Raw genomic sequence first — 24,489 nt, forward strand, 5'->3', positions numbered from 1 at the left:
CAACACCCATCCAAACGATGACATGTCGTCGTCCACAACCCATCAAGGTTCAAGGGTCCATCCAGTTCATGCCAAATCCCTTGGCACCAAGCATCCAAACACCACGCCCCCACCCCACATAACTCAGGGTTAGGGTCTCTTAAAATTTCCCCGAAATACTCCGCATTCCCTGCCAAAATGAATTATCATGAAATATAGCATCCATCCAAAATCAGAAACCACCTCACCGCCCAGCCCACCACCAACAACCCAACCCAGCCCTACCATACCGAAACCTCTCAATCAAGCCTAGCCAAGCTGACATACCAAGCCCTTAAGGACCCCGAATAATGGCCTGAGTTTCAGTTGTAGATCGTCTGAGCATATCTTTGACTGGTCCCAGAGAAGAAGCCATCACATCCATTCAAGCAGCGTTCGTCAGCAGCAAAGCCCCAACCAAGTCCTTGGGACCGGACCTACTAAAAGATGTCAAAAGAGCTAAAACGTGGTAAAAGGTACATTGCATAATCACTAATTCCAAACCCAAGGCAGCATTGGCCTCTATGAAAACTGTTTCTGCTCAGCAACAAAAAAAGTACATAATGAAAAGTCCCAACCAACCATACTGACAAAAGTCCCCTCCCCTCCCCCCCTTCCAAATGAGAAAAAAATAATCAATGATTTGCTGTCCTCATCTTAACGCTTTTTATTGGGTAGAAAAAACGAACCCTATCGTCCCCCTCCCCAACGGCAGCCCTTCTCCGAGTCTGCCCTATGAATTTCCTCCTCCCACCCCCATCCTCATCCTTTTCGGGCCACCCGCAGGACCGATCAAGACTTGGATCCCCCAGAAAGGTTGACCGGTGTGCTCTCCCCTCCCCACTTCATCAAACCTTAACCCCCCAGTAGCCGTCCGTTTCCCCGAAGACCCAAAACCTTCCCGTAACCCATCACATATCCCCTCGGCACTCAATCCTCGACCCCCACGCTTTACTTCCCCAACCTAGCCTCAATCTTCCTCCTTTCCTCCGCCTTCAATTCGGCCAGCTCCTCCTTGGTAGCATCATACCTAGCGCTAACCTGATTAAACGGGTTCTCCGGGCTCTTTTCAAACTCCTTCTTGATCTTCTCCTTCTTCTGGTTCAACCTCAACCCCTGGCCCGTCCCGTCCGATTCCATCTCGGCCAGCCTCCTCTGCTCAAAAGCCGCATATGCCGCCTTGAACCTCCTCTCGGGATGTCTATCGATCTTATCCTGCGTCGCTGGGCCAGCCAAGCTCAGCGCGTCAAGCGCATTGTCGATGCCCGATGCGTTGAGCGCCGACAGGCCAGAGCTAGGCTCATCAAGCTGCGACAGATCCAAGCCCCGGGACTTCTTGACGGCAGTTTTGGCGTTCTTTGGCTGGGAGCGACCGGGAGTGTTCTTCTCTTCCTCGGCGAGCAGGGCGTCGCGCTCGGCTTTCTTGCGGGCCAGTTCGGCTTTCTTTTGGGCTTCGGTTTCCCTGAAGTGAACGTAGATATGTCAGCAAACTGTAGATGTCGCCATGTGCATGTATCATCATGGTGTCTGGGTCAAGGTCCCTGCCAAGTAATTGTCCACAACCAAACTTTGGCCAACCTCGGTAGCCCTCTGTCTGGTAGGTGGCTTGATCCCACCATGTGGTGATGGTGGTTGCGTGAGCTTGTTCCCCCCTCCCTTCTTCCAACCAAGCCGGCGACCGAGCTCCGACACTTGAGAAAGAAAAGCAGAGGAGGGGCAAAGGCAAAACCTCTCGCGTGCTGTGACTGGTGTGCCGAATACTCCCCTCTTGCTTGCCACACGCGTAACACCCATGCCCAGCACTGCTACATCCCCCCTCCCGAGTAGATGTATGTCGTACAGACTAAACCGCACCCGAACCCCCCCTCCCACCCAATGAGATCCCCCCCTCCTCCTCCTCCTCCTCCTCCTCATCATCCTCCTCCTCCTCCTCCTCCTCCTCCTCCATGGAAATCACTACCACACCCAGCAACCAACCAACCGCGAGCCTATTCCCGACGGCTGTCCGCAGACCCAAATTCCCCCGATCAATCAATCAATCAATCGACAACCAACCCACCCAACTCTCATCCACCATCAAAGGGCATAAAAAAACACACTCACTTCTTCGCATTACTCTTAGTCCCCTTCTCCCACTTCGCCGCCTCAGCAGCCGCCTCCCGTTCACTCTCCTCCGCAGCCTTCCTCGCCGCCGTCTCCGCCTTCCTCGCCTGGCCCAGAGCCTTCTTGCTCCCCTCCGCCGCATCCCCTCCCCCCTTGCCCTTCTTGCCTCCGGCCATGGTTCGTTCAAAAAAACGTCACGAAATAAATCACCTGAGCCGATCTCAATGCACGCAGTAATGCTGTGGTTGGTTGATGTGCGTGTGTGTGGTATTGCGCGCGTGTGTGGTGTAGAACAGAAATTCGAAGAAGTGTAATCGAAGCAACAAATTCGAATGCAAGCAAGCTTGGCCCGCGCCCGCACCGCACCCAGGCAAGTGTGCGTCATTCAAGATAAATGGCGGGGTAAATAATTGCTCCTTTCCTTCCGTCGAGAGGGGGAGTGAAATTAGTGATAAAAGTGGGGTGGTCACTCTCAGGAAGAGCAGCAAAGTGAAATCTCGTGGCCCGTGCGAGGAATCCAACAGGGACCTTTTGTCGAGAGGCTATCACCGCCTGCTTTCCTTCCACATCTCTCACTCTCACACACACAAACACACAATGCGCACACACACACACACACACACATACACACACACACACACACAGCTCGCACACAAGCCGGGCGGGTACCGCGCGCGGGGAGTTTTCCCCCGGGCGTGATGACCACAGTACAGGCCGACAAGGGTAGACGGCAGGTCCGGTCCGTGAAGGTGACCAAGAAATGTGAAAGGGGTGCCCAAGGCTTTGATATATATCCCATACGCACACATGTTCGCCTTCCCAGCCTCTTCTTGTTATACATACCAATGAGAAATCCTTCGACTAGGCACCGCAAATAAGGTCCTCCCATGTTCCTCGTTTCTGTGAGAAACCAGAGCCTGCTAGACTTCAATGTTGCCAAAGTTCAAACAATGGCGTGAAATACCCAGAGGCCGTGAGCTGCACAGTTCTCCCATCCCATGTCGCGTCCCGCCGCAGCTGGAGCGGCATCAGCAGCAGGCTTGACCGCCTCCTTTTTCCGCAGTAGCCTGCGACATACCAAATAAAGCCATCCCTCTCCGGCAAGGCTCTGTGGAACTGAACTGATGCACCGCGGCAACCCGCTTACCCCCGACTCTGATGGCCAACTCAACATCCAGACCTGTCATGCTCTCACAACACTCTTCTGTGTGACAAAGTAAGCATAGATCAAGATCAACCTGAGACAGGCGCGGGTAGGCTTTGGGGACACACGGCGTTGGGGCTAGGTAATCGGAAATGGCCAAACTAGGAAAACTGACAGCCTGAAAAAGAAGCATCGGAGGCGGGCCGAGCAGCGAACAGCTATGTTCGACAGCTCCTTGCAACCTCGGCTGGCTGTGGTCGCGCCGAAGCGAGTCGTCAGAAAGTGACTGGTCACTCGGTTGTGAGACTCCAAGTGGGATCCAGAACACACAATGGGCTGTGATAAGCGACTCCAAAATGCACCTCGCCCGAAGTTACGACGCCACAAGGCCGGCTGGAGGTTGTTATCGCGTCAACAAAACTGCATGCTTCTCAGTCCAGTGGTCCGTTCGGGTTCCTGTTTACGAGACCGGTCAAGATGGCGTGCCTGCCTCTCCGTATCTGCCAAGGGTGGTCAGGCTTCGTGAAGCAGTGTAGTGTAGATTAAATCTCTCTCAGATGTGACGGCGATCGGCTGACGGAAAGCGGCTTCGTACCTGTATCTTTGCTTTTTTTTTTTCCATGATCGATGCAGTTGCTTTCCCATAGCGGCCAGAGTTGAGAGGGGTATACGGGTGGGTGTTCCCGTTCCTTGTCCGCAATACGTGCCCCCCTGTCGCAGGCTTAGCAAGGGCTCTTGATATGGGGGAGGACACCAACGCATGCGCATACCAATGCAACCAAGCAACGTCAAGCTGTGCCAGCGGTGATGGCGCTGCTCTTTCGTGGTGGCATGAATCATCCACGCTTTGCGTGCTGCAGAATGGATGCAGTCAGACGGCGGCATGGCCTCAGCATGTCCGGGTCACGGGGCTTTCGGGTCCGGAAGGCGAGGTCAGTTAGGTCGTAGTGTCTTCGGAGCGAGATCCGCTGGGGGAAAACGAACTATGAGGCCGCGGGTCAGTTGGTTGCACTCTCCGACGCTGCAGCAAAGCCAGTGGCTAGCTATGGCGGAAGAGCCATGCGGGTTGGTCCGGGAATGTTAAACATCCTGATTTGAATGCGACTGCGCCAATCATCCTGGCCAGCCTCCTCGCAGTCGCCCCGGAGGTCATCATGAACCGGGCCTAGTGTCGAGTTGCCCGTGGAAATCATCCCCAGATGGCTGGGGACAACTGAGACACTTGCTTCTGCGCAGCGAGAGGACAACGCTACGTTTGCAGTCCGGAGAACTGGTTGATATTGAGATGGGCCATCATCTGAGACCCCAGAGCGCCAAGAAGGGCTTGACATGGGCGGCGAGGATCCTCGACCGGCTTGCTCGGGAACCTTGACCACTGGTGCAGAGCGTGCACTCAGCTCAGCCCAAACCACAACCTTGGGTCTGATCTGGTCGCCTGCAGTTGCAAACATGACGTCCTCGCTCTAGAAAGAGACCCTGTAGTTAGCCTTCCCCCTATTGGATAGCCCGGTTGCTTATACCGCCCCGTCTCAAAGCGGATCGGCACTCTATTCTGATGTTACAGATCAGCTCGGACGCTGACCGCCACCAGCAGCTCCTTTGATGATAGGGGAACGGTTCTTCTGAATTCAAGGCCAACGGGGGAAACATCGTATCGACACTCAAGGCCCCATTGGTGGACGAAACAAGAAGGAGGTTTCTTGTGCAGAGCACCGAGGCCAGCGTCGCTTACCAGTCAGTGCGGGTAGAGGCGCACAGGCGCTGCAAGACGCAGTGTTGGTCGAATCGCGTTTGCCCTGCAGGGCTAATTCATGCGGAATCCCTACACGATAGTCATCTAAACCTTGGAAATAACCACCGTGGATGTCTCACTGTCAGTGACGAGCAACGCTCGCATGGGGCGCAGTGAGCAGACGAGTGTCTGCCGTGCACCTGGGCGGTTTTCCAGATCCAGATAGCACGAAGAGGAGATCCCATAGGCATGGCTCCGGCGTGCACACATGCTTCTACCTACTGCATCACACAGGCTTGCTGCGGCGTAGACGGCACTTGTCCGGGGTACGGAGAGTCAAGAAGGATTGGCGCCTTCGTGTTGATGGGCCAGAGAGGCGGCAGTATCGTTGCAAGCGCAGGAGGACCGATTAGAAACAATGTTTTGCTGATGAAAGTGCCGTCAGTCCGCAACCGAGATGCAGTGCACCGTCGCGAGCCATGGTTTGGACAAAAAGGCGGGGATGAGAAAATGGTTCTTTGGTGAGGTGGCTGTAGTTGCATGTATGTAGCCCTTTACAGCGTGCGAGAAGAGGTGAGGTTGCAACAGAGGCGTGTAAGAGATGTGCCGTCTGGTAGCGTACCCTTCCTCCGTCGTCCTTGTAAGCGTGCGGCTAAACCTCGGACTGGTCGTACGTCGTCTGGCCCCCTCTGGCCCTTCCTCAGCAATCGTCACACAACCTGGAGGAAGCCGCTCCTTCGTCCTTCTTGCCTCGGCTGGGGAGGATTCCGCTGATGCGACTATTGCTTCCCGTCTTCTGCAAGGTTCCAGGCATTGCTAAAAGCAGGCAAGTAAACCTGAGAAAGGACGGAGCCAGCAGCAACGGACCTTCCCATGTGAGGTCTAAGTCGGTGCTGTTGGTTGACGTTACGAGCTGCCCAGAAGGTCTCTCTGGTTAGCGTCTCACATAAGGTCCCGCGTTCCATGTCGAACCTGGAAGATTCCGTATAAAGGATAGATGTGGACATGAGAGCCACAGGCAGTCAGCGTGCGCGTGGGGGGATATCGTGCGAAGACTTGTCGATTGGCCAGCTTGCGGCAACCAGGCAGGGGAGACGGGTTGTTTTGTAGATCCATGCTGCATCCCTAAGCAAGGTCGGCCGTTTTCAAGGCAACTTGTGTCTGATGTTGCTGGAACTGACGGAGTCGGTGAGGGGACATTGCACCGGTGAAGTACCGGTGTGTACCGTATGTTGTTGACATCGTCTGGGGTTGGTTGCGCGGAGGGTGACGGCCCCGGTGGAGCTGTGGTCTCAGCCCCATGGTAAGCGGTGCCCGGCTTTTGGCCGGCTTTTGCGGATCCGAACCCCCAGACTGTCGATGTCGGTGCGAATTGCATCTGTATTCGAGCAGCCCCATCGTTCATTTCATACAACATCGTGCATCCCAGCCATCCATCCAAAGTACTTCCTGTATCCCCCACCCCTCCTTTTCGGTGACCTCCCGCACCACCGAGCTGGCAAAGTGGACAGGATGAGTCCTCAGTGGTCCAGAAGCTGAATCAAACCAACCATTCGGCTGCTCCCCATGGGTTGCGCCAGATTTTTGTTCATGATGGCATCCACCTTGCGTTTCAGCTTTATTGCCACTGCATATCACATTTCCGCCGACTGAGGTACCGAGAGGCTGGTTGGAGACGCTAGAAAAGGAACAAGAAGAAAAAAAGAACTCGCAAATCAGCGGGCTTTGCTCCGGCCTGTGAACCAAGCACCACGAGTACCGACCTCGGGACCACGCAAGCCACCAGGGCTAGACCGCGTCAAAACAACAGCTGGATCTCCGTTTTCTGTCCCAGAAGCTGCACGACATGCAGAATGCATATTGGAGGACCGCAAGCAATCTTGCCGTTCAGGCGTAGGCCATGTAATCATGTTCACGGTGAATTTACCGACCCCTGAATTCTACAGTGTACACCGAAAGGAAGGAGGCAGATCGTCTTTGGTATGTACTCCGTATCGGCTGGCCCTTTTTTTTTTTTTTTTTTTTTTTTTTGGCATCGAAACTGCAGCAGGGTCCGCAGCCGCAGTTCCCACACCAACTTTTTTCTCGGGACTTCAGAAAATACTGCGTCATTATGAGACCCGACAATCTCATTGGCCCTGCTGTCGAGTTTTCCCCTGACAGTAGTTCTAGCAAAAGACGGGATGCAACCACTCGCAAATGAACGTTGGAGAGCACATGATTGCTGGTGTATGCGCGCCTTGAAACGGGGCAGCTGGAAGGTCCAATGAGCAACGTCGCCGTCTGGAGCATCTGGGGAAGGTTGGTTTCGTCTTGGCCCTCTGGTAACTGCGGGATGCGGATACGGAAGAAAGGGGTCAAATTTGCGGCAGAGGTTGATGATATTGATCATAGAAAAGTCCGCTGTTTTTGTTCCAAGTTTCCCCATGTGCTTGCTGCGTGAGGGACTGACGTGGTGATGCCCGTCACCAGCCACACGGGCATTTACTATCGCCTCTGATGCCGTCAACAGCGCTGGATAAGCGCCTGCTGATTGGCCGGAGAGGGGGTGAGAGCAGTGCTTCAAAACCAACACCTGTTTACCCCGGCCCGACAATCTGGTTGGGGCTTCCAGATGGAGAATTCGATTTTCTGGAAGCGAGGTCTTACCAGGGTCACCCTTGTCGATCGAAACTGGCGCTCATCCCCAGGGTCCGTCTCGGGTACCGATTTGTCAAGATCTGCTGGGAAGATTCTGATGACACCAGCAGCAGCACTGAGCAGTTGTTGATATGCAAGGTTTTCTGCAGACCCCAGCGAACTCTTTTAATATGTTATCGGAATGGAGGCACTGGGAGTTTGCTCAATATCCAGGATGAAGAGCAGAAGTGGACATTTTCGTATTGTACAAAGTACCGGTGGTTGGGGGGAGCTCGGCAGATGGCCTTTTAAGTTGCACATGGTCATCTGGTTCGGTGAGCGAGGCGCCTTCCAAGCCGCCCTTGACGCACCCACCATCATGTCCCCACGCCGACGGTACGGCTCCGGTTGGTTTGTGTCGACTTCTGGTGGGCAGAGCGAAAGAAAAAGCTTCCCCACGCATCGGGCGATCCAGCTGAAAAATACAGATCGTCCCAAAGACGGTGACGCCGTGCCGGAGCTCTTGCCGCCTGACGATAGCGGTGATGCCCACGCGAGTTCAGGGGGGGCTGATGACGTGTGGAACTCGAGTTATGAACGCTCTACCCGCGACAAGAACACCCGAGGAGGGATGAGGTTAAAATTAGCGCTTAACATGACGGGAGCAAATCCGACCTGGCATGTGTGGCATGATACCTGGTGTTGGTGGTGTTGATACTTGCGGGATATTAGGCGACATACCGCCATTTAGTATAGTGCACATGGAGCCTCGTAACCTGGGCGATCACCATGGCTTCTCAGTCACTACCATTGCATAGGGTCAAAAACCACGCACAAGATGGTTGATACACGGGTGCTGTCACCCCGAGCAGCTCTGCTGATTGGCGGGCTTGTATGGCCGACGTTCCAGGCTGTTTGACTGACCAATTGGTGTTGCGAACCCTGCCATCCATCCGGAACGCTGGGCTGGACTAGGACTGTCAGTACGAAAACAGGACTGGGAGTGTACATGAAGCTGTCGATATGTACCTGGATGAGAGCTACGCGGTGTCTGCAAGGTAGTTCAGTGGTTCGGTCTGGTGTTCCCAACAAAGTCGGCGCGGTGACAGGGCCTGTTGCGGGGCCAGTGTAATCAACATCGCTCGTTCGAGTATCCTGCTCGGGCTACCTCCAGGGGTTTTGATGAAAGTGCACTTTTCGAGATCATGAAAATGAAGCAATTGCAGAGTCTTAATCTGTGTCTTCGGTCAGCAACTGGAGCCGAGTGAAGTGTAATAAAAAAGAGGCTTCGACCGGAAAAGTCCCATTCTCTTTGTGCAACCACCCCCTCCTTCCCCACCACGCCAGCGACAGGACATGGATTGTAGTGTATGTAGGTGACAAGTGCTGGGAACAAAACATCCGTGACACCTCTCGGCGAAAAGCCCGTTGACGTTGATATGTCTTGAAATGTGTCTTGGATTTGCCCTCACCCGCCCTGTTTCGGAGCCTCAACAGGCCCATCAGAAATGAGGCGCCCTCTTGGCTCACTGGTCGGTTGTGGGATGGCAGTGATGGCAAACGTGGAATGGCTCACCCATCTCCGCGGCGCGGCATGGGCGGAAGTCAGCATCCTGTTTCCGGGATCATTTGCTGCTTGATGTGTGTCGCCGTCAACGGCTCAATAAAAATGGCATCGGGCCATGAACAAGGTGCGCAAGAATGCGACTGTCCGTGCTTGTCCGGCGGCGAGCCAATGGCCGACACCTGCCGTCCATGATCGTCGAAACTCGTCAGAGCGCTGTGCGACGCGGACACCCCGGAAAGCAACAGCGTCAGCCTAATGCTCCGTCAGACCGGGTCCTTTTGCCGTTGAGGCTTGGGGTTGAACGAGATGTCTTTTTCGATGGAAGAAGCCGACCACCAGCCAAACGGTGCAATGTAGGTGGGCTTGGGCTCTCGTGGCCCTGCTCAATGCCCCGCTACATGCCACCTGTGTGTAAAGCTTTGCTTCCAGTTGTGTGTAACGTCAGTCCTTCGGGCTTCATCGGGCCTCTAGCGCATTATCCATACTGGGCTGTGACGGTCGAAGGATCCTAGTGGAAGTCAGAGAACCTGATATTTGCCCATCTGTATGTAGCATGCAGGTTCGCGCGCCGGGAGGAGCATCACAGCTCTCACCTCACTGTTCAGCCCCACCTTTTCTCTACGGCGGCACGGCGGGCAACAGGAGGGGCGGACGAGTGGTTGAGGTGGAATTGCTGAAAAAGCAAATTCGAGAAAAAAAGTTTTCATCTTTTCTGGTGTCATTCAGGTGTCATCGGCTAATCTTTCTGTCTCAGGTCAATCTGTCGCCTTGATTTGGCTGAGCTGGTGCCCTTTCCACAATCCTGAAATCGAAGGTGTTTGCTTTTCTCGGGTGCTTTTGTGCCTGCCGTTGCCGCTACCTAGGTGTTGCTGGCTCCGATCTCCGCGAGGTTGGGCGCGGCTCTTCTGCTGTTGCACGGTACCTCCCTTTTCACCGCTTCTACCGTAAGCTCTTCCCATGCTCCGATCGGGGTCAGCAATATTACCTCCCGTCCATATCACTCGCATCACAGGAGAGCACCCGACCTCAGCAAATAGTGACAGTAAGCTCTCAGCTACCTTGCCTGACGAGGTACATACATGCCTGAACTGAGGTGACGAGCAGCCATAGGTAGGTGTGGAAGGCACAGCCCGCTACTAGCTAGGTACCTACCTAGGTTGGTGAAACTACGGCGCTGTGTAGGGACAGGGAGGCCGCTATGCTGCAGGTGTGCAGGTGCAGGTATTCATGCAGTTGCGCCTGGGCGAATGCAGTCACGCATTTAGAGACACATTGGACTGCCGCTTGATCCACACCTCTGCTCTGCTTGCGCTCATATCACCGGACCTTTCAATCATACCTCAGGCCTTCCCTTCCGTATCATCCAAGAGCAAGGTCGATAGCCGCGACTCGCGACAGAGTAAGGCCGTGATGGAGATGACGCAGCCACACCTGACCATGCGATCCGGGTAGACGGTCTGCCGACCCGTTCGCTGCTGTGCGATGCCCTCTTCTATTCTTCTCTTTCAAATCATCAGCCCAGAACGAGGTACGACGGGTTCGCGGCTGCATCGAGCCTTACCCGGCCCCGCGGTGGACAGTTCGGCAAGCGCAGCATGCTTCCTCGCAAAAGCAGACGGTAGACGACCGTCGTCAACGACATTGAATTGGCAAGGCGATCACTTTGGCCGCCTTGCTCTTCCGTACCGTACCGTATGTGTGTGGACAGTGTCCTGTCGGAGGAGGTCCTCAACGGCGGACGGCGTTGTGAGTGGGTGGGTTCATCAATCCCACGTCCCAGCGAAACGGTGACGAACCCTCTGAGCCGTCGACGTGCCTGTGGGCGGTATCCCTGCAAGGCATGGGTGATTGACATGGGCCAGTCAGTAAAGTCGGGAACCAGCCATCCATGGAAGCCAAGATTATTGCCCTGGACCTGGTCGACACACTATCCGCCGCGCTCACTTCCAACCTTGCGGTAGCACCTGAATTGACCTAGTGCTCCCCCAGGATCGTCCTGTCGTCTTCCCTCTGATCAGAGAGAGTCACCGCTGTTTCACGGCTTCCCTTCACCAAGATGATTTCTTGCCCAGGTTCCCACATCCCGCAACAACATGGGTCCCCACAGTCAGATGGCTGATCCGGTGACCACTGGCCAGGGCTCTCAGCCCTTCCCGCACCCCGGTGTGCTTCCTGGGGATCCCATCCTTTCTGGGTGGACTGCATTTTCTCCTTGAATTAGACCTGGCTTCTATCGGCACCAAGGTGTAAACATAAGTAAGCTGCCGACATGGCCGTTCGTCCCTCTCGTCCCCCCCTTCGCCCTCTTCGGTCCCTCTCTGTACAAGTACCCTCTCGGTCCCCCCCCCCCTTCTCTCTTGGGCCGACTCACCACTGCTCCTTCACTCGATACATTGTCCACTTGGCACCTGTACCAATGATTGTTTCACGTCACGAGTCTACATAACGTCTTTGTCATTTGCCATATAACTGTCAAGGGTCCCACGGCGTCAGCCACTTGTATCACAAACACACCTACCTCTGGGACATGGCCAGCCATCATCAGTCACCAACAAAGCACACAATGAGGACGAGACGACGCAACAGCATGGCCGGCAGCGAGAGATCAGTCGGTTCTAAGAAGCCACTTCCACCATATCCATCAAGACAGCTCACCATTCTCGGTAGGTTCTCGACTACCCAACTCTGCTATTGTCAGACAGTTCAGTCTTGTCTAACAGGTTGCAGCTCTTTGCCGGATATGCGAACCCATCGCCTTCATGTCCATCTTTCCATACATTTGGCATATGGTGAGAGACTTCAAGATCACAGAGGATGAGAGCCAGATATCCTTCTATGCTGGCATGGTGACCTCGGCCTTCACCTTCGCTGAGTTTTCCACCAGCTTCATCTGGGGAAGATTGAGTGACAAGATTGGGCGCAAGCCTGTCTTGTTGATGGGAATGACTGGAACCGGTATCAGCGTGATCATGTTTGGCTTTGCGCCGAATCTTTGGGTTGCCCTCGGTGCTCGAGCACTCGGTGGCTTTTTGAACGGGTGAGTCCTCCTAGGCAAGCGGTTCTGAGGGCTCCCAGGCTAACGGAAACAGAAATATCGGAGTTTTGCAAACTACTGTCGCGGAATTGGTCACGGTCAAAGCACATCAACGTAGGCTGTTTTCTTGGCACACTTTCATGAGGCGAAGTACTGACTGAGTAAATGCAGCCAAAGCATATACGGTGATGCCGTTGGTATGGTGCATAGGGTGCGTAAAATGTGGTATCACCCATGGGATGAAGGGAACCGGATGGACTGACCTGGCTACAGATCTATTGTTGGGCCTATGATCGGAGGTTGGCTCGCAAAGCCCGTTGAGGGCTTCCCAGGTTGCTTCTCGCGTGACGGTATTTTTGGCACATTCCCCTACCTGCTTCCCAACCTCTTCAGCGCCATCTGCGTCTTTATCGGTGTGATCGTCGGCCTCTTGTTTCTCGAAGAGACACACGCTGAAAGGAAGCACCGGCATGATCCCGGTATCGAACTGGGCCGATCTTTGATGTCTCGGATCTGGGGGTCCGAAAAGGTGGAAGAGAACAAGGGGAAGCTGCCGGCCAAAGCCGTCCCAGAAGAGGAGCGACCGCTGTTGTCGGAAAACGACGAGCTGCTGCCCGGTTATCGAACGGGCTCTGCACGATCGTTGTCGCCTCCAGACACTGTTTCGGAGGAGTCACTCGATCTTGAGGAGGGAGGGGGCCTTGAGCTGGCAGAGGCCGAGAGGGCACCCGTAGGCAAGGTTTTCTCCCGAGCCGTGATCATGGTGATCATCTCTTATGGTATTCTTGCCTTGTATGTTCCTCGCGCGTGGAAAAGTGACGGCACGATGCTGACATTGCTTCTAGTCACACAATGGCCTTTGACTCACTCCTGCCGGTTTTCCTCAGCACCAGCCCACCTGCGACCGAAATCCCAGCAAAACTACCATTCAAGTTTGCTGACGGTTTCGGCTGGGACACCCAAACGATTGGCTTTATCCTCTCGGTTCAAGGCGTGTACTCACTGGCATCGACAAGGCTTCTCTTTCCGTTTGTTGCCAACAAGATCGGAGCGCTTCGACTGTTCAAGATCATGTCTGTCTTGTACCCGCTCCTCTACCTTTTTACACCATACATTGTCCTTCTCCCCGACAGCCTTCGCAAGCTTAGCGTGTACGGCATCGTTGTCTGGAAGATGACGTTTTCAACTCTGGCGTATCCGAGCAATGCCATCCTTCTCGCCAACTCGGCCCCGACGACACTGACTTTGGGAAGCATCAACGGCGCGGCCGCCATGACAGCAAGCTTGTGCCGAGCACTCGGACCGATAATATCAGGATTCTTCTATACGCAAGGTATGGAAAGCGGTTACTCTGGTCTGTCGTGGTGGGTTGCCGGGCTGGTTGCCGTCATGGGCGCTTGGGTTGGCCTCCAAATCACCGAGCCCAAGGGACGGATGGATGAGAAGGAGGACATGGACGAGACGACCGAGGATGAACCAAGGACGACAACCACACCAAACAAGGACGATCGCACAAGGCCTTCGCCATAGCGACTTTGACGATTTTCTTCTTTTTTTTTTTTTTTTTTTTTTTTTTTTCCCTTTTTGTACACGAATACTATTTGTCAGGTGTCTCTGAAGTCTAGCGGGTGATTTTGCAGGAGATGCCTAGACGGCGTTTTGGGGCGGGTTGTTATCAGAAAGTGACACTGAATTTCGGGGATTAGACCATGATGAATTTTTTTTATAACTTTTCAGACACACCACTCTGCGCTGTTGGGGTACATTGCGAAGGGAGGGCGTGGGATTTTCTTTCTGCGGTGTCTTTTACTCAACAGGGTCTACTATCGGGGATTACTTGGGGGCGAGGGCGGGTACAGGGACATCAATCACTATCTGGGCAACTTTTTCCTCTCGGGCGGGCGAGATTTTTTTTGTATTACAACATGGGTTACCATCAACACATGCCTTTTCTTGTAATATCAGGGCGTCTCTCTTGGATACCATGAGAAGATGGATCAGTTTTTTTTCTCTTTTCTTTTTTCGATTTCTGGTGGGTTTGGTCTTTGGTTGCCACAGGATTGGCTGGGAGATTGGGGGGATTGGGGAGGTTTACTTAGGGGATTAGATATACCTATTAACCATGGGTGGTTTGGGATATTATGACTTTGAGATTTGAAATACAAAGATATTTATCTCTCAGCAATTGGGATGGGTTTGAGCAGAGTTCAATGGTTCAGAAGAGGAATGGCTTCGTGATATGGGTGGTTTGCCGAGGCTCCCAGGGTCGAGGCTTGGTGATAAGCTTGACAGCCTTGTTGGGAGGGGCGGTACGAGGGGAGAAAGAGAAAGTTTGGATGCAAGGTCATACCAGGGGAATGTGAATTGGGAGTTAGCTAGTATTGTGGCATCACCACTAACAACACCAGTGGACCTCATCTTTTGACTTGATAAATTTCCCACAACCTGAAAAAAAAAACCTTAAACTCGAGAGTTGGAAAGTTGAAGGATTGTGGTTGGGGGATGGGAAAGTGGGGGTTCTTCTGGGCGATTACTCGATACAAAAGAGCAAGTTCTGGCTGGTGATTCGTTGAATGGTTGTGCTTATCAGCAACCGCCAACGGTTGGGCAAGTGCGATCGTGGGACTTTGTATTTTTATTTTTTTACTGAGCGTGTATGTAACGGGTGGTTTTGAGGTGTGTGTGTGTATTTCACGCAGGACGGTCCCCCTGTCTTACTCCGCTCCGTACTTGTTCTTTTTTCTCTTGAGGAAAAACAGAGGAGGGGATTGACCAAGTTCACCGAACTTGCTGACCGAACTGTGGTCATTTTTTATTGCTGTTGTTGCCAGAAGCTATCGCAACTACCGACGCCGTCGCAGGGAACGCGTTAGATCCACCGGCGACCAATTGCAAGGCTGGATATTATCTTTCGGAACCCCACACTTTTTTGAAGCTTTCGCAGCAGCCCAGGTACCGATTGAGTTGCCAGTTAGCAAGCAGCTGATCGGTTTCCCCCCCGCTGCTGCCCCGGTGTCGCTGTCGTCGTCGAAACAAAACAATTCAACCAACTTCTTTTTTTGCGATCTCCAATTCTGGGTTCCCTCCCCCTTTCCCACCGAAGTCACCCCGAGGACCTAAGAAATATTGACGATTTCAATGGGGCAGATGCACGGTGTAAGGAAGAGGTTAGAATAGAGACCAAAAGCTGCCAGAGACGGGACGGGCAAGCCCAACAGGGAAACCTTTCCAACCTTTTTTTTTCAGAGAGAGAGAGAGAGAGAGAGAGAGCGAAAGTCAATTGTCCCCACCATTATACCGTACGATACCATACCGATTAAACGAACGAACGAACGAGTTTCTTCCTGTCGCCGCGCGCGCGCGCGCGATACCTGTCTGTCTACTAGCAACCAGACTCTCCAACTGACTCGGGTTGTTTCCTCTCTGCTTGTCTCCCCCGCCTTTCTCATCGGAACTTTGTGTCGCATAGTACCGAGCGCGCTCAGTTAGTTGTCTCGGGCCTTTCCCGCGCCCTGACCAGAGACACCACCCGAGCGTCCGTCCACCTTGCCGCCCCGTCCGACCAACCGAACTGGCTCGGCGCGCAAAAAACCACCACACCACCCACCATGCCGGCACCGGCCACCTCGTCTCATGCACCCCCCTCCCCCGACCTCCAACACCCTTCCAAACGAATGCGCCAGTCTAGTCCCGGCCCCGACAAAGACTCACCTGCCTCGTTATCCCTCTCCGCGGGCGCGAACTCGCCTTTGGCAACACCGACGCATGAGCACCCCCTTTCTGCTGCTGGTGGGCTGGACGGCTCGGCCAAAGTGGGACAGTCGTCCAGTTTCAGGAATGTCTCTGCGTGTAATCGGTGTCGGCTGAGGAAGAATAGGTGTGATCAGAAGCTGCCGAGCTGTGCGAGTTGTGAGAAGGCGGGTGTGGCTTGTGTGGGGTATGATCCGATCACGAAGAGGGAGATACCGAGGAGTTATATCTTTTACTTGGAGAAGAGGGTGGAGCAGTTGGAGGGGATATTGAGGGAAAAGGGGGTTGGGTTTCCGAGGGCCGAGGAGCTGGAGTGGTGTAGCAAGGTTGGGGGGGTCAATGGGGGAGTGAGAGGGGAGGTTGAACAGATGGAAGATGGGGGGCAGATGTCAGCAAAAGAGGGAGGGGGTAATGGGGAGGATGAGGGCGGGGTTGTGGCGAGGAGGGAGACGGTGAGGAGAGGAGCAGATAAAGGGCAGGGGAGGCATCTGGGCTCTACCACGGGGATATCGTTTGCGAGGGTTGTTTTTGCGGCGGTGCAGAGCTCCGTGTCGGATCAGAGGTCGAACTCGGATAAGGGAGGGATAAGACCGTATAGACCGCCGGCAGGGGGGGTGAATAATGGGACGACGACGAGTATGAGGGATTCGTTTTTTGGTTTGCACACCAAGCCTACGATACATCCTGCGACGTTTCCGAGTAAGGAGTTGGGGTTGAAGCTGATAAACCTGTATTTTGAGCATGCGAACCCTCAGATGCCGGTGGTGCATAGGGTGGATTTTATGCAGATGTTTGAGCAGGCTTATGCAGAGGGGGCGGAGAGGGTGAGGGGGCCGAGGGAGCTGTATTGTTTGAATATGGTGTTCGCGATCGGGGCGGGAATTATACTGGCGGAGAGCAAGGGGGATCAGGGGACGAAGCAGTGCCAGCCGGAGGAGTACCATGCGAGTGCGATTGTGCATTTGGAGGCGTGTTTGGGAAGTGGGGGTGGGTTGGAAGAACTACAGGCTGTGTTGCTGCTGGCGAACTTTGCGCTGCTGAGGCCAGTGCCGCCGGGGTTGTGGTATATTATTGGCGTGGCGGTGAGGTTGGCGGTGGATTTGGGGTTGCATTATGAAGATGGGAAGGATGTGGATGCTGGACTTGGTGGTGAACAGCAAAGGGAGAATGCGGCGAGTGAGAGGGGGAGGAGGGAGTATACAAGGGATATGAGGAGAAGATTGTGGTGGTGTACGTATTCGTTTGATCGGCTGGTCAGTGTTTGTGTGGGGAGGCCGTTTGGGATTTCGGATCAGGTTATCACCACCGAGTTCCCTTCCTTGCTGGACGACAAGTACATCACGCCAAACGGGTTTCTGGAAGCGCCACCGAATGCGCCGACCTATAAGCTGGTTGCTCATCACTATTTCAGGCTGAGGTTGCTACAGTCTGAGATCTCGCAGGTACTGCAGTATCAGCAGGCGAGGGTTGCGAGGGATTTTGGGCAGAATCAGAAGAACCCCCATATGCACACTTCGCTACCGTCGCCGTTCTTGTCGAGGTTTGACTCGTTCAGGTCCTGGAGGATCAATATCGATAAGAGGTTGTATGAGTGGAAGATGACAGCACCAAAGAAGCAAGATACAGGTGTGGCCTTCTTGACGGACTTTTTGGATCTCAACTACTGGCAGGCTATTATCATGTTGTATCGGCAGAGTTTGAGTGTGCCCGAGATGTTCGAGGGCGAGTATCACACTGCCAAGGAAGTGGAAAGCCCATCTGTCCACAGCGTGGAGCTTCGCGAGGATGAAGATCGTGTGTATCTCAAGGTGGCGGAGGCGGGCCAGAAGATTCTGAGGCTATACAGGCAGCTTCATCTGGCTGGGCTGGTCAACCATACATATCTAACGACGCACCATCTGTTTGTTGCTGGAATTTCGTATCTTTACGCGATTTGGCACTCGCCCATTGTTAGAAGTCGACTGGTAAGATTCCCCTAACCACCACGTTATCACCCCTCGACTAACCCATAAGAACAGTCCATGGACGAAGTAGACTTCACCATCCTCGCCGCCACATCAATCTTCACCGACCTGATGGACAAGTGCCCCCCAGCCGAAGCTTGCCGCGACGCCTTTGACCGCACGGTGAAAGCAACGCTCAAGATGGTAAACGCCCGAGGTGGCTTCGGCCAGAAACACCCCCCCCCAGCTCCACCAGCAGGAGCTTCTTCGACCACCTCTATAAACAATGATCATCATAGATTGGACTGGTCATCCAGATCAGACACTGCTTCTCTGTCGAGCAGTTCTCACCATCAACACCACCACCACAGACAACCCCGCCCTGCACCGCCACATCGTACCTCGAGTTCGATCGACCAAATATCCGATATTAAGTCGGAGGCGTATTCCACCACCCCATCACAATTCTCCGCCTTCAAAAATCAATACCGACCCCAACTGAAGACAGAAGGAGACGGCTTCTCCCTCATGCGCAACCTACCTGGTCCACCAAGGTCAAACGCCAGTTCTGTGAATGATGGGCCGTTGACGCCAGAAGCAGGTATGCCCTCTCCTGCTGGGGGACTGGCTTCGCCGGGAGGGGTAGGGGGGTTAGGGTCGCCGGTTATCAGTATGGGACCTCCTCAGCAGCAGCAACAAGGAGGGGGGATGTTTAGTCCGGGACTGTTGTCGTATAATGACTTGCGGGGGGTGGAGTTTTTGCAAGGTGGGCTTGGGGGTGTTGGTGGTGGTGCTGGTGGGCAGGAGGGGATGATGGATACGAATATGGATTTGGGATTTGGGATGGGGTGGGATGGGGGGTTGGGGCAGCATGATTTCAGTGATGGGGCGGGGGGGCTGGATCTGTTTGATGGGTTTTTCTTTGGGGGGCAGCAAGGATCTGGGGGGGTGGGAGGGGGTGTTGGGGGTGGGTTGTGAAGAGAATGTTGTAGGGGGTTGTTTTCTTTTGTTGTTGAAGCGAGGAAGAGTGTTTGTTGACTTGGAAGTTGTAGAAAGAAGGGCACTAGAGGGGTGGTGGTTATGGAGAATTAGCTTCGATTCTGTTAAGATAAGCGTGGCATTGCAAAGAGGAGAAAGAAAGTTTTCAGTTGTTAATTACCAAAAAGACTCTTTTGCTGGAAGGGAAATAGGAATGGGGAATTTGGCTCATCGGTCGGTCGGTGGTGGACATGGCAAGGACGATTTTTAGAATCTCGGGTGTGGGAAATTTGACGAAATTTCAACCTTGCACAGCAGTTGTACTTTTTACTTGTCTCGTTGCTTTTGTTTTTTCTTTTTATTCTTTTTCACAGTTCATTTCTTTTCAATTGTATTGTAAATAGTTGTAGTGGTGTGGTATATACCCAATTCCCTTTTGTTTCATGCCAAACGAAAAACAACAGCCTTGGTATCTAACGCCTTGAACTCCCTCCCTGCCTGCTTTATGCAAGCTTTTATCCCTCGATCATAACCCAAATTATTGACTTTTATGCACACCCCTTCTCTTCACTAGGCATGCTGGGTGATCTGATCATCACTCTCACCCCCCCCATTCGCCCCCCTCACAGCCGGCACCTCACCCTCGGCCTTGTTGTCAGTGCTAGAGGCAGTCTCCTCATCAGACATATCATACTCCCCCGCCAACTCCTCCAGCGTCTTCCTCTTGGTCTCGACAATCATAGCCGTAGTCCCCAGACCGAGCAGCATGAACAAGGCGTAAATTTCCAAAACGTGATCCATCCAGGGGTTAGGATTACCAGGCGTGGCGCCCCTTGTCCTCAAAGGAGCAATCGCACTGCTACCGATAATCGAGCCAATCTTGCCCATCGCGGCACTGATACCATGCGACGTAGACCGGTACCTCGTAGGGAAGCACTCCCCTGGCACGATGAAAGTAGTCGCGTTGGGACCAAAGTTGAAGAAGAACTGCGCGAGGACAAAGATAGCTAGGAGACCCTTGGGGGAGAGCTTATCGTACGCGAAGCCCATTACGACGAAGAGGACAGTGAGGATACCGAAACCCATGAACTGAATGGGCTTGCGACCGATGGTGTCAACGGTGAAGACGGTGACCCAGTAACCCGGTACGGCACCGGCAAGGACAATGATCATGTTTCCTATGGCGGTGTTGTAGAGGATCTCGTAGGTGTTTTTCGCGTTGTTGGTCGAGTACCCGATCACATCCAAAATGGTGGCATTGTTGAGACTGACGCCGTAGTAGGCGATGTCGAGGAAGCACCATGACAGAGCCGTACCAGCCAAAAGCATGGCATTCTTGCGCTTGGAGTAGTGACGGAAGAAGTCAGACCAGGATGCCTTGGGGATTTCGAGCTTCTTTTGGGCGGTTTGCTGGGTGATGGCCTGGGCGACGGTATCTGGCTTGCCCTCGGGCTCACCCTTGAGATAGGCTTCCGCGTCGGCGGAGGCTTTCTCCACGTCCATTTGCACGTCAAAGGTGTAGCGGGGGGTTTCGGGGATGGTGAGGCGGTAGTAGAGGGCGATGCAACCGGGCACGGCACCGAAGCCGATGAGGATACGCCACATTTGGTCGACGGCCACGCCGCAGTCGCCGGTGCAGGTTGCGAGGGTGGGGGCTGGTTCGAGGGATTTCTTGAAGCCTAGGGTGATGAAGAGCATGACGAAGGCGGCGCCGAGCTGGCCGAGACCTTGCATCGCGAAGACGGCGCCCATCATGGCACCGCGCCATTTGGTGGTGGCGAACTCGGAGGTGATAATGCTGGAGAGGGGGTAGTCACCGCCGATACCGACGCCCTAGGGTGGGAGGTTAGATAAGGGGCTGGTTAGGGGGGTTGATGTAGGGGAACATACTTGAAGGATACGCCAAAAGATGATGACGCCCACGATGTTCATTGAAGGCGACGACGAGGTCAAGGCTTGGGCGAGGGTGGCGATGATGATAAGGATCAACTCGAGACCGTACATTTGCTTGCGACCGACGATATCGGCGAGGGTACCGAAGCCGACTTGACCGATGACAGTACCGGCCGATGTCGCCATCTTGATAGCCGTGTCGGAAGTGGTGGGCATCTTGCCAACGCCGGGATAGTAGACAATGCCAAGCATCAGGGTGAGGAGGGAGACGGTAAAGATGTCATATCTAGAGCCAGGTCAGTGTGTTTTCCAAGGTATTATTCAGTGAGTACGTCAACTTACGAATCGGTAAAGAAACCAACACCAGCAACAAGAATAGCCCTGATATGGTACCAACCGAAGGGAGCTCTGTCTACTTCGGCGAGGGCAAGACGCCTGCGTTCGTTGACATCCTTGATGTGGAGGAAGTCATTGTTGAAGTTGTGGTAGGCATTGTTGCCTCCGGCAGTTTTGGTCATGGTGACTGAGAGTAGGGGGAATGACAACCAAGTCCTTGGTACTCTGAGAGGGAGTGGTGCTGACTGGAGAGAACAGAGAGACAGAGGACCAGAAATCAGGACGAGGAGGGGGCAAAGGAAGAACTGGTTATATGCCCTACACGGGTCCAAGTGGGATGAACTAGCGATGTAGGCCGAATTCCGTAGGGTGCCATCGGATGTAGAATTCGACGGTCTAGTGCTGTACAGATTGTGTACCGCATGCAAGGAATGCCCCTCGGATGCAGTTATCTATCCTGAGCTGACGGAGCCCCAGTTGTGGAGTTGTGCCCACGCGGCCTATATTGCTCAGTGTTATCTGATGATCATCTGGATCATTGCGTCCAGCGGTGAAGTGGCCAAGAAACAGGTCAGAGACCAGTCTCGGAACTCCGTTGTCGGTTCATGCTGATCAGATTCCTGGAGAGTAGGATGGGCATTCAGTTTTCGTGATTGACTTTGATGAGGTGCTGCATATCATCACTCTTATCGAGCAACATGGCTTCATACTGGTGTTCCAGCGCCGCATTCAGCGACGGGAAAGAAAAGCTTTCCGTGCCTTGGAAAATCCACAGAAAATATCGGGTTCCTCGGTCCTTCGTGAGGGGAAAAGTCGTCAGAGTGTCTCAAAGAAAAACCGAAGGGCAGCCGGAGAATTCGACGTCGCCATCACGTCGTCCAATCCCGACGCCGCTCATGTGCCGAAAAGGGAAGGCGGCTTGATGACAGTCTGGGGACCTTCGTGTGGGATCTTGGGAGGCGGCAAGATCCGACAGGGGTCCTCCCCGCGAATGGCATGGGGGAGAGCAACACGTTGTAAAATCCGGGGCTGTGGTTCGTCGAGAAGGTTTTTACTGGTCGACTCTGGGCGTTCTGGGCATTCGATGGGCGTTCTGGGCGTTCTGGGCAATGTGGAGGTTCGGGTGGACCGATTGAGCTTTCTGACGAAAGCCGTCTTTGTTTTCAACTTCAGACGTAGAATGGATGACGACCTTCATTGTCCTTTGTTCAACCGATGGCTAATTTGCCAGCAGATGTTGTGTCGTGAGAAGCTGTGATATCGAATAAAATGTCAACCACATCAACTCTGATAGCGCAGGCATGAAGTTGGGAAGGCTGTGGGTGCAGGATAGATGAGTGTGGTTGGCTCTTATCGTGTGCCCTTCGGGGAGAACAAAAGCCAGCAGATAACAAAGTTCCATTCTCACGTCTACCGTGAGGTTTGCTCTCAATATAGACTTATTGAATTATCAGGTAGATTTCCACTGCTTCCTCATGCTTCTCTCCGTCTTCTAGCACCCAATATCCGGGCATTACAGACAAATCTCATGATAGCATCGAGGGATGTCAGATATTGGGACAGCTTCATGTCGTTGATCTGCCCTAACAAGCTTTACTTGGCCCTCGCTTGGCTGTTGCTTGATCTGCTTGGCCATTGCTTGAACTCCTTGGCTGAGTTCTGCCGCCGTGGCGGTCGCACAGAGGTCTTGGAAGTTCTTGGGATGTCTGGGTTGACGTGTCTTGGAAAGCTTGGCCATCAGAATGAGGAGAACAGTCGCGTGCTCACATTCCTCATCAGTGGTAGTAATGGGTAAAGTACCCGCGAGTGGTGACGTCGTGTGGTATTAGATTCCAGCTGGTCATAAGGGGGCGTTGGCCGATGTTGCAAGCTTTTTTTTTTTTTTTTTTTTTTTTTTTTTTTTTTTTGGCATTCTGGGTGGGGGCTTCTTTTAGATCTCAACTATCCTGTTGTCGTCATCGTCCTCCTCCTCTATCGCCTTTTCAGCGCCATGCTCAGCCTCGTCGGCCATAATGACGTTTACCAGCCGCTCACAAGCCTCGCGAACACCGTCGTCCTCGACCCGGAGATGGGTTTCGCGGATGACAGGATACACCTTCACATTTCTCATGAGATCCCTCCCTTCTCTTGTCGTGGTGAGGAGTGTTAGTGTCTCGATATGTGTCTGGATATTGTTGTTGTCCGTGTCTCTTTGCTTGTCGGGTGGCAAGAGCTGCAGATCTGGCAGCATATCCAACATCTCGTCCTCGTCGTACTGCTCATTTCCAACGATTGGAAGAAGCAGATACGGCAGAATGTTGATCTGATCCTCATCCAAAAATTTAGGATGTGATGGCACGTCGAAGGCAACATTTCTGATGATGTTGGCTACACCCTTCCTCCTGATATCGGACTTGTGCTCGGTGAAAACCTTGATCTTGTTCAGGGGAAGGACACTGTCATACTCCTGTTCAGACAGGAAAAATCGGCGAATCTCCTCGTGTTTCGAAAGATCAGCCAATGCATATGCGAGGTAGTCGTAATCAGCGTGCTTATTGTAAGACCCGTCAGCGCCCTTAACAAAGAGATCCATCAGTTGGTTGAGGACAAGCTCATCCGAGTGGAGGCTCTCAGGAGCAGGTTGTTTGCGGCTGATGATGTCCTCCAGTCCATCCCACTTTGTCATGTTGGCAAGCAACATAGCCAACAAATTTGCATTGGGCTCCTTTGGATCCTGAAGACGGAGTATGGTGATTAGCTATGATTCTGAGAAAAAAGCATTCCATATGTAATACTCACGACTAGCAGGCCTAATGCAATTCCGAGGAACTTCTTATCTGATGCGACAAACTCCACAACACTAGCATCTGCTGTCAAGTTGATGAGAATGGTGAGGGCATGTTCGGCAATTTTCTACGTCATGGGTGAGCAAAACTGCCGTGGTTTATATGCGTAAGTTAAGGGTCTTACAGGATGGTCTCGTATCAGAAACTTGAGGTGCTTGACGGGAGTGAGGTTCTCCCTCTTGAAAATGGAAGGATCTGAAACCGAATATGGCACCAGGTTCTCAATGGCTACCAACCGAATCTGCGGGTTCGGGTGGGCAATGAACCCTACGAGCTGGCAGACAAGATTTCATGTCAGTCATGTTTGAACGAGAAGCGGACATTAGAAGGAGTATGGATTACCTCTTCAAGTTCTGTGGGCATTTTGATGGAGGGAGTCGGGGAAAAACACTAGCTAGTTACGAGACTCTAAGACCAAGCTTCTTTTCAATAGCTCCAAACTATCATCGAGAGCTCTCACAGCGCAAAGCAGCTCTCGCTCATACTTGGAAATCTTGACGAGGGGCACCGCGGGGCATTATTATCGATAAGCTCCCGATTAGAAAAT

General features: G+C 53.3%; 6 protein-coding genes across 6 annotated transcripts; 2 read left to right on the top strand and 4 right to left on the bottom strand.

The window, feature by feature from the left end:
• Positions 1 to 969: 969 nt before the first annotated feature.
• Positions 970 to 2,297, bottom strand: QC763_603440 (uncharacterized protein; the record flags this gene model as incomplete). The annotated part of the gene is made up of 2 exons (XM_062914186.1): positions 970 to 1,480; positions 2,122 to 2,297. 2 exons carry the CDS (start codon positions 2,295 to 2,297, stop codon positions 970 to 972), a joined length of 687 nt encoding a protein of 228 aa, XP_062762730.1.
• A 1,399-nt stretch (positions 2,298 to 3,696) lies between these two features.
• Positions 3,697 to 9,715, bottom strand: QC763_603438 (uncharacterized protein; the record flags this gene model as incomplete). Its single annotated transcript, XM_062914185.1, has 7 exons — positions 9,193 to 9,715; positions 8,646 to 8,851; positions 4,998 to 8,587; positions 4,250 to 4,728; positions 4,036 to 4,176; positions 3,861 to 3,976; positions 3,697 to 3,765 (listed from the first exon to the last, which is right to left on the bottom strand). The coding sequence occupies exons 5-7, from the start codon at positions 4,148 to 4,150 to the stop codon at positions 3,697 to 3,699; spliced, it is 300 nt and encodes a 99-aa protein (XP_062762731.1). The 5' UTR covers positions 4,151 to 4,176; positions 4,250 to 4,728; positions 4,998 to 8,587; positions 8,646 to 8,851; positions 9,193 to 9,715.
• An 807-nt stretch (positions 9,716 to 10,522) lies between these two features.
• QC763_603430 (uncharacterized protein) lies at positions 10,523 to 14,113 on the top strand. The gene is given in 7 exon segments (XM_062914184.1): positions 10,523 to 11,846; positions 11,911 to 12,220; positions 12,273 to 12,331; positions 12,389 to 12,428; positions 12,491 to 13,009; positions 13,063 to 13,769; positions 13,783 to 14,113. The coding sequence occupies 6 exon segments, from the start codon at positions 11,711 to 11,713 to the stop codon at positions 13,745 to 13,747; spliced, it is 1,749 nt and encodes a 582-aa protein (XP_062762732.1). The 5' UTR covers positions 10,523 to 11,710; the 3' UTR covers positions 13,748 to 13,769; positions 13,783 to 14,113.
• Positions 14,114 to 14,966: 853 nt separating this feature from the next.
• On the top strand, positions 14,967 to 18,888 carry QC763_603420 (uncharacterized protein; the record flags this gene model as incomplete). The annotated part of the gene is made up of 2 exons (XM_062914183.1): positions 14,967 to 17,931; positions 17,986 to 18,888. The coding sequence occupies exons 1-2, from the start codon at positions 15,826 to 15,828 to the stop codon at positions 18,886 to 18,888; spliced, it is 3,009 nt and encodes a 1,002-aa protein (XP_062762733.1). The 5' UTR covers positions 14,967 to 15,825.
• A 334-nt stretch (positions 18,889 to 19,222) lies between these two features.
• Positions 19,223 to 21,299, bottom strand: PHO5 (acid phosphatase pho5; the record flags this gene model as incomplete). The annotated part of the gene is made up of 3 exons (XM_062914182.1): positions 19,223 to 20,721; positions 20,779 to 21,067; positions 21,124 to 21,299. The coding sequence occupies 3 exons, from the start codon at positions 21,297 to 21,299 to the stop codon at positions 19,459 to 19,461; spliced, it is 1,728 nt and encodes a 575-aa protein (XP_062762734.1). The 3' UTR covers positions 19,223 to 19,458.
• Positions 21,300 to 23,047: 1,748 nt separating this feature from the next.
• HGH1 lies at positions 23,048 to 24,468 on the bottom strand (the record flags this gene model as incomplete). The annotated part of the gene is made up of 4 exons (XM_062914181.1): positions 24,285 to 24,468; positions 24,067 to 24,216; positions 23,896 to 24,009; positions 23,048 to 23,830 (listed from the first exon to the last, which is right to left on the bottom strand). The coding sequence occupies exons 1-4, from the start codon at positions 24,303 to 24,305 to the stop codon at positions 23,048 to 23,050; spliced, it is 1,068 nt and encodes a 355-aa protein (XP_062762735.1). The 5' UTR covers positions 24,306 to 24,468.
• Between the last annotated feature and the right edge of the window lie 21 nt (positions 24,469 to 24,489).

This window comes from Podospora pseudopauciseta, chromosome 6 (assembly GCF_035222475.1).
Source record: "Podospora pseudopauciseta strain CBS 411.78 chromosome 6, whole genome shotgun sequence".
Classification (NCBI taxonomy): domain Eukaryota; kingdom Fungi; phylum Ascomycota; class Sordariomycetes; order Sordariales; family Podosporaceae; genus Podospora; species Podospora pseudopauciseta.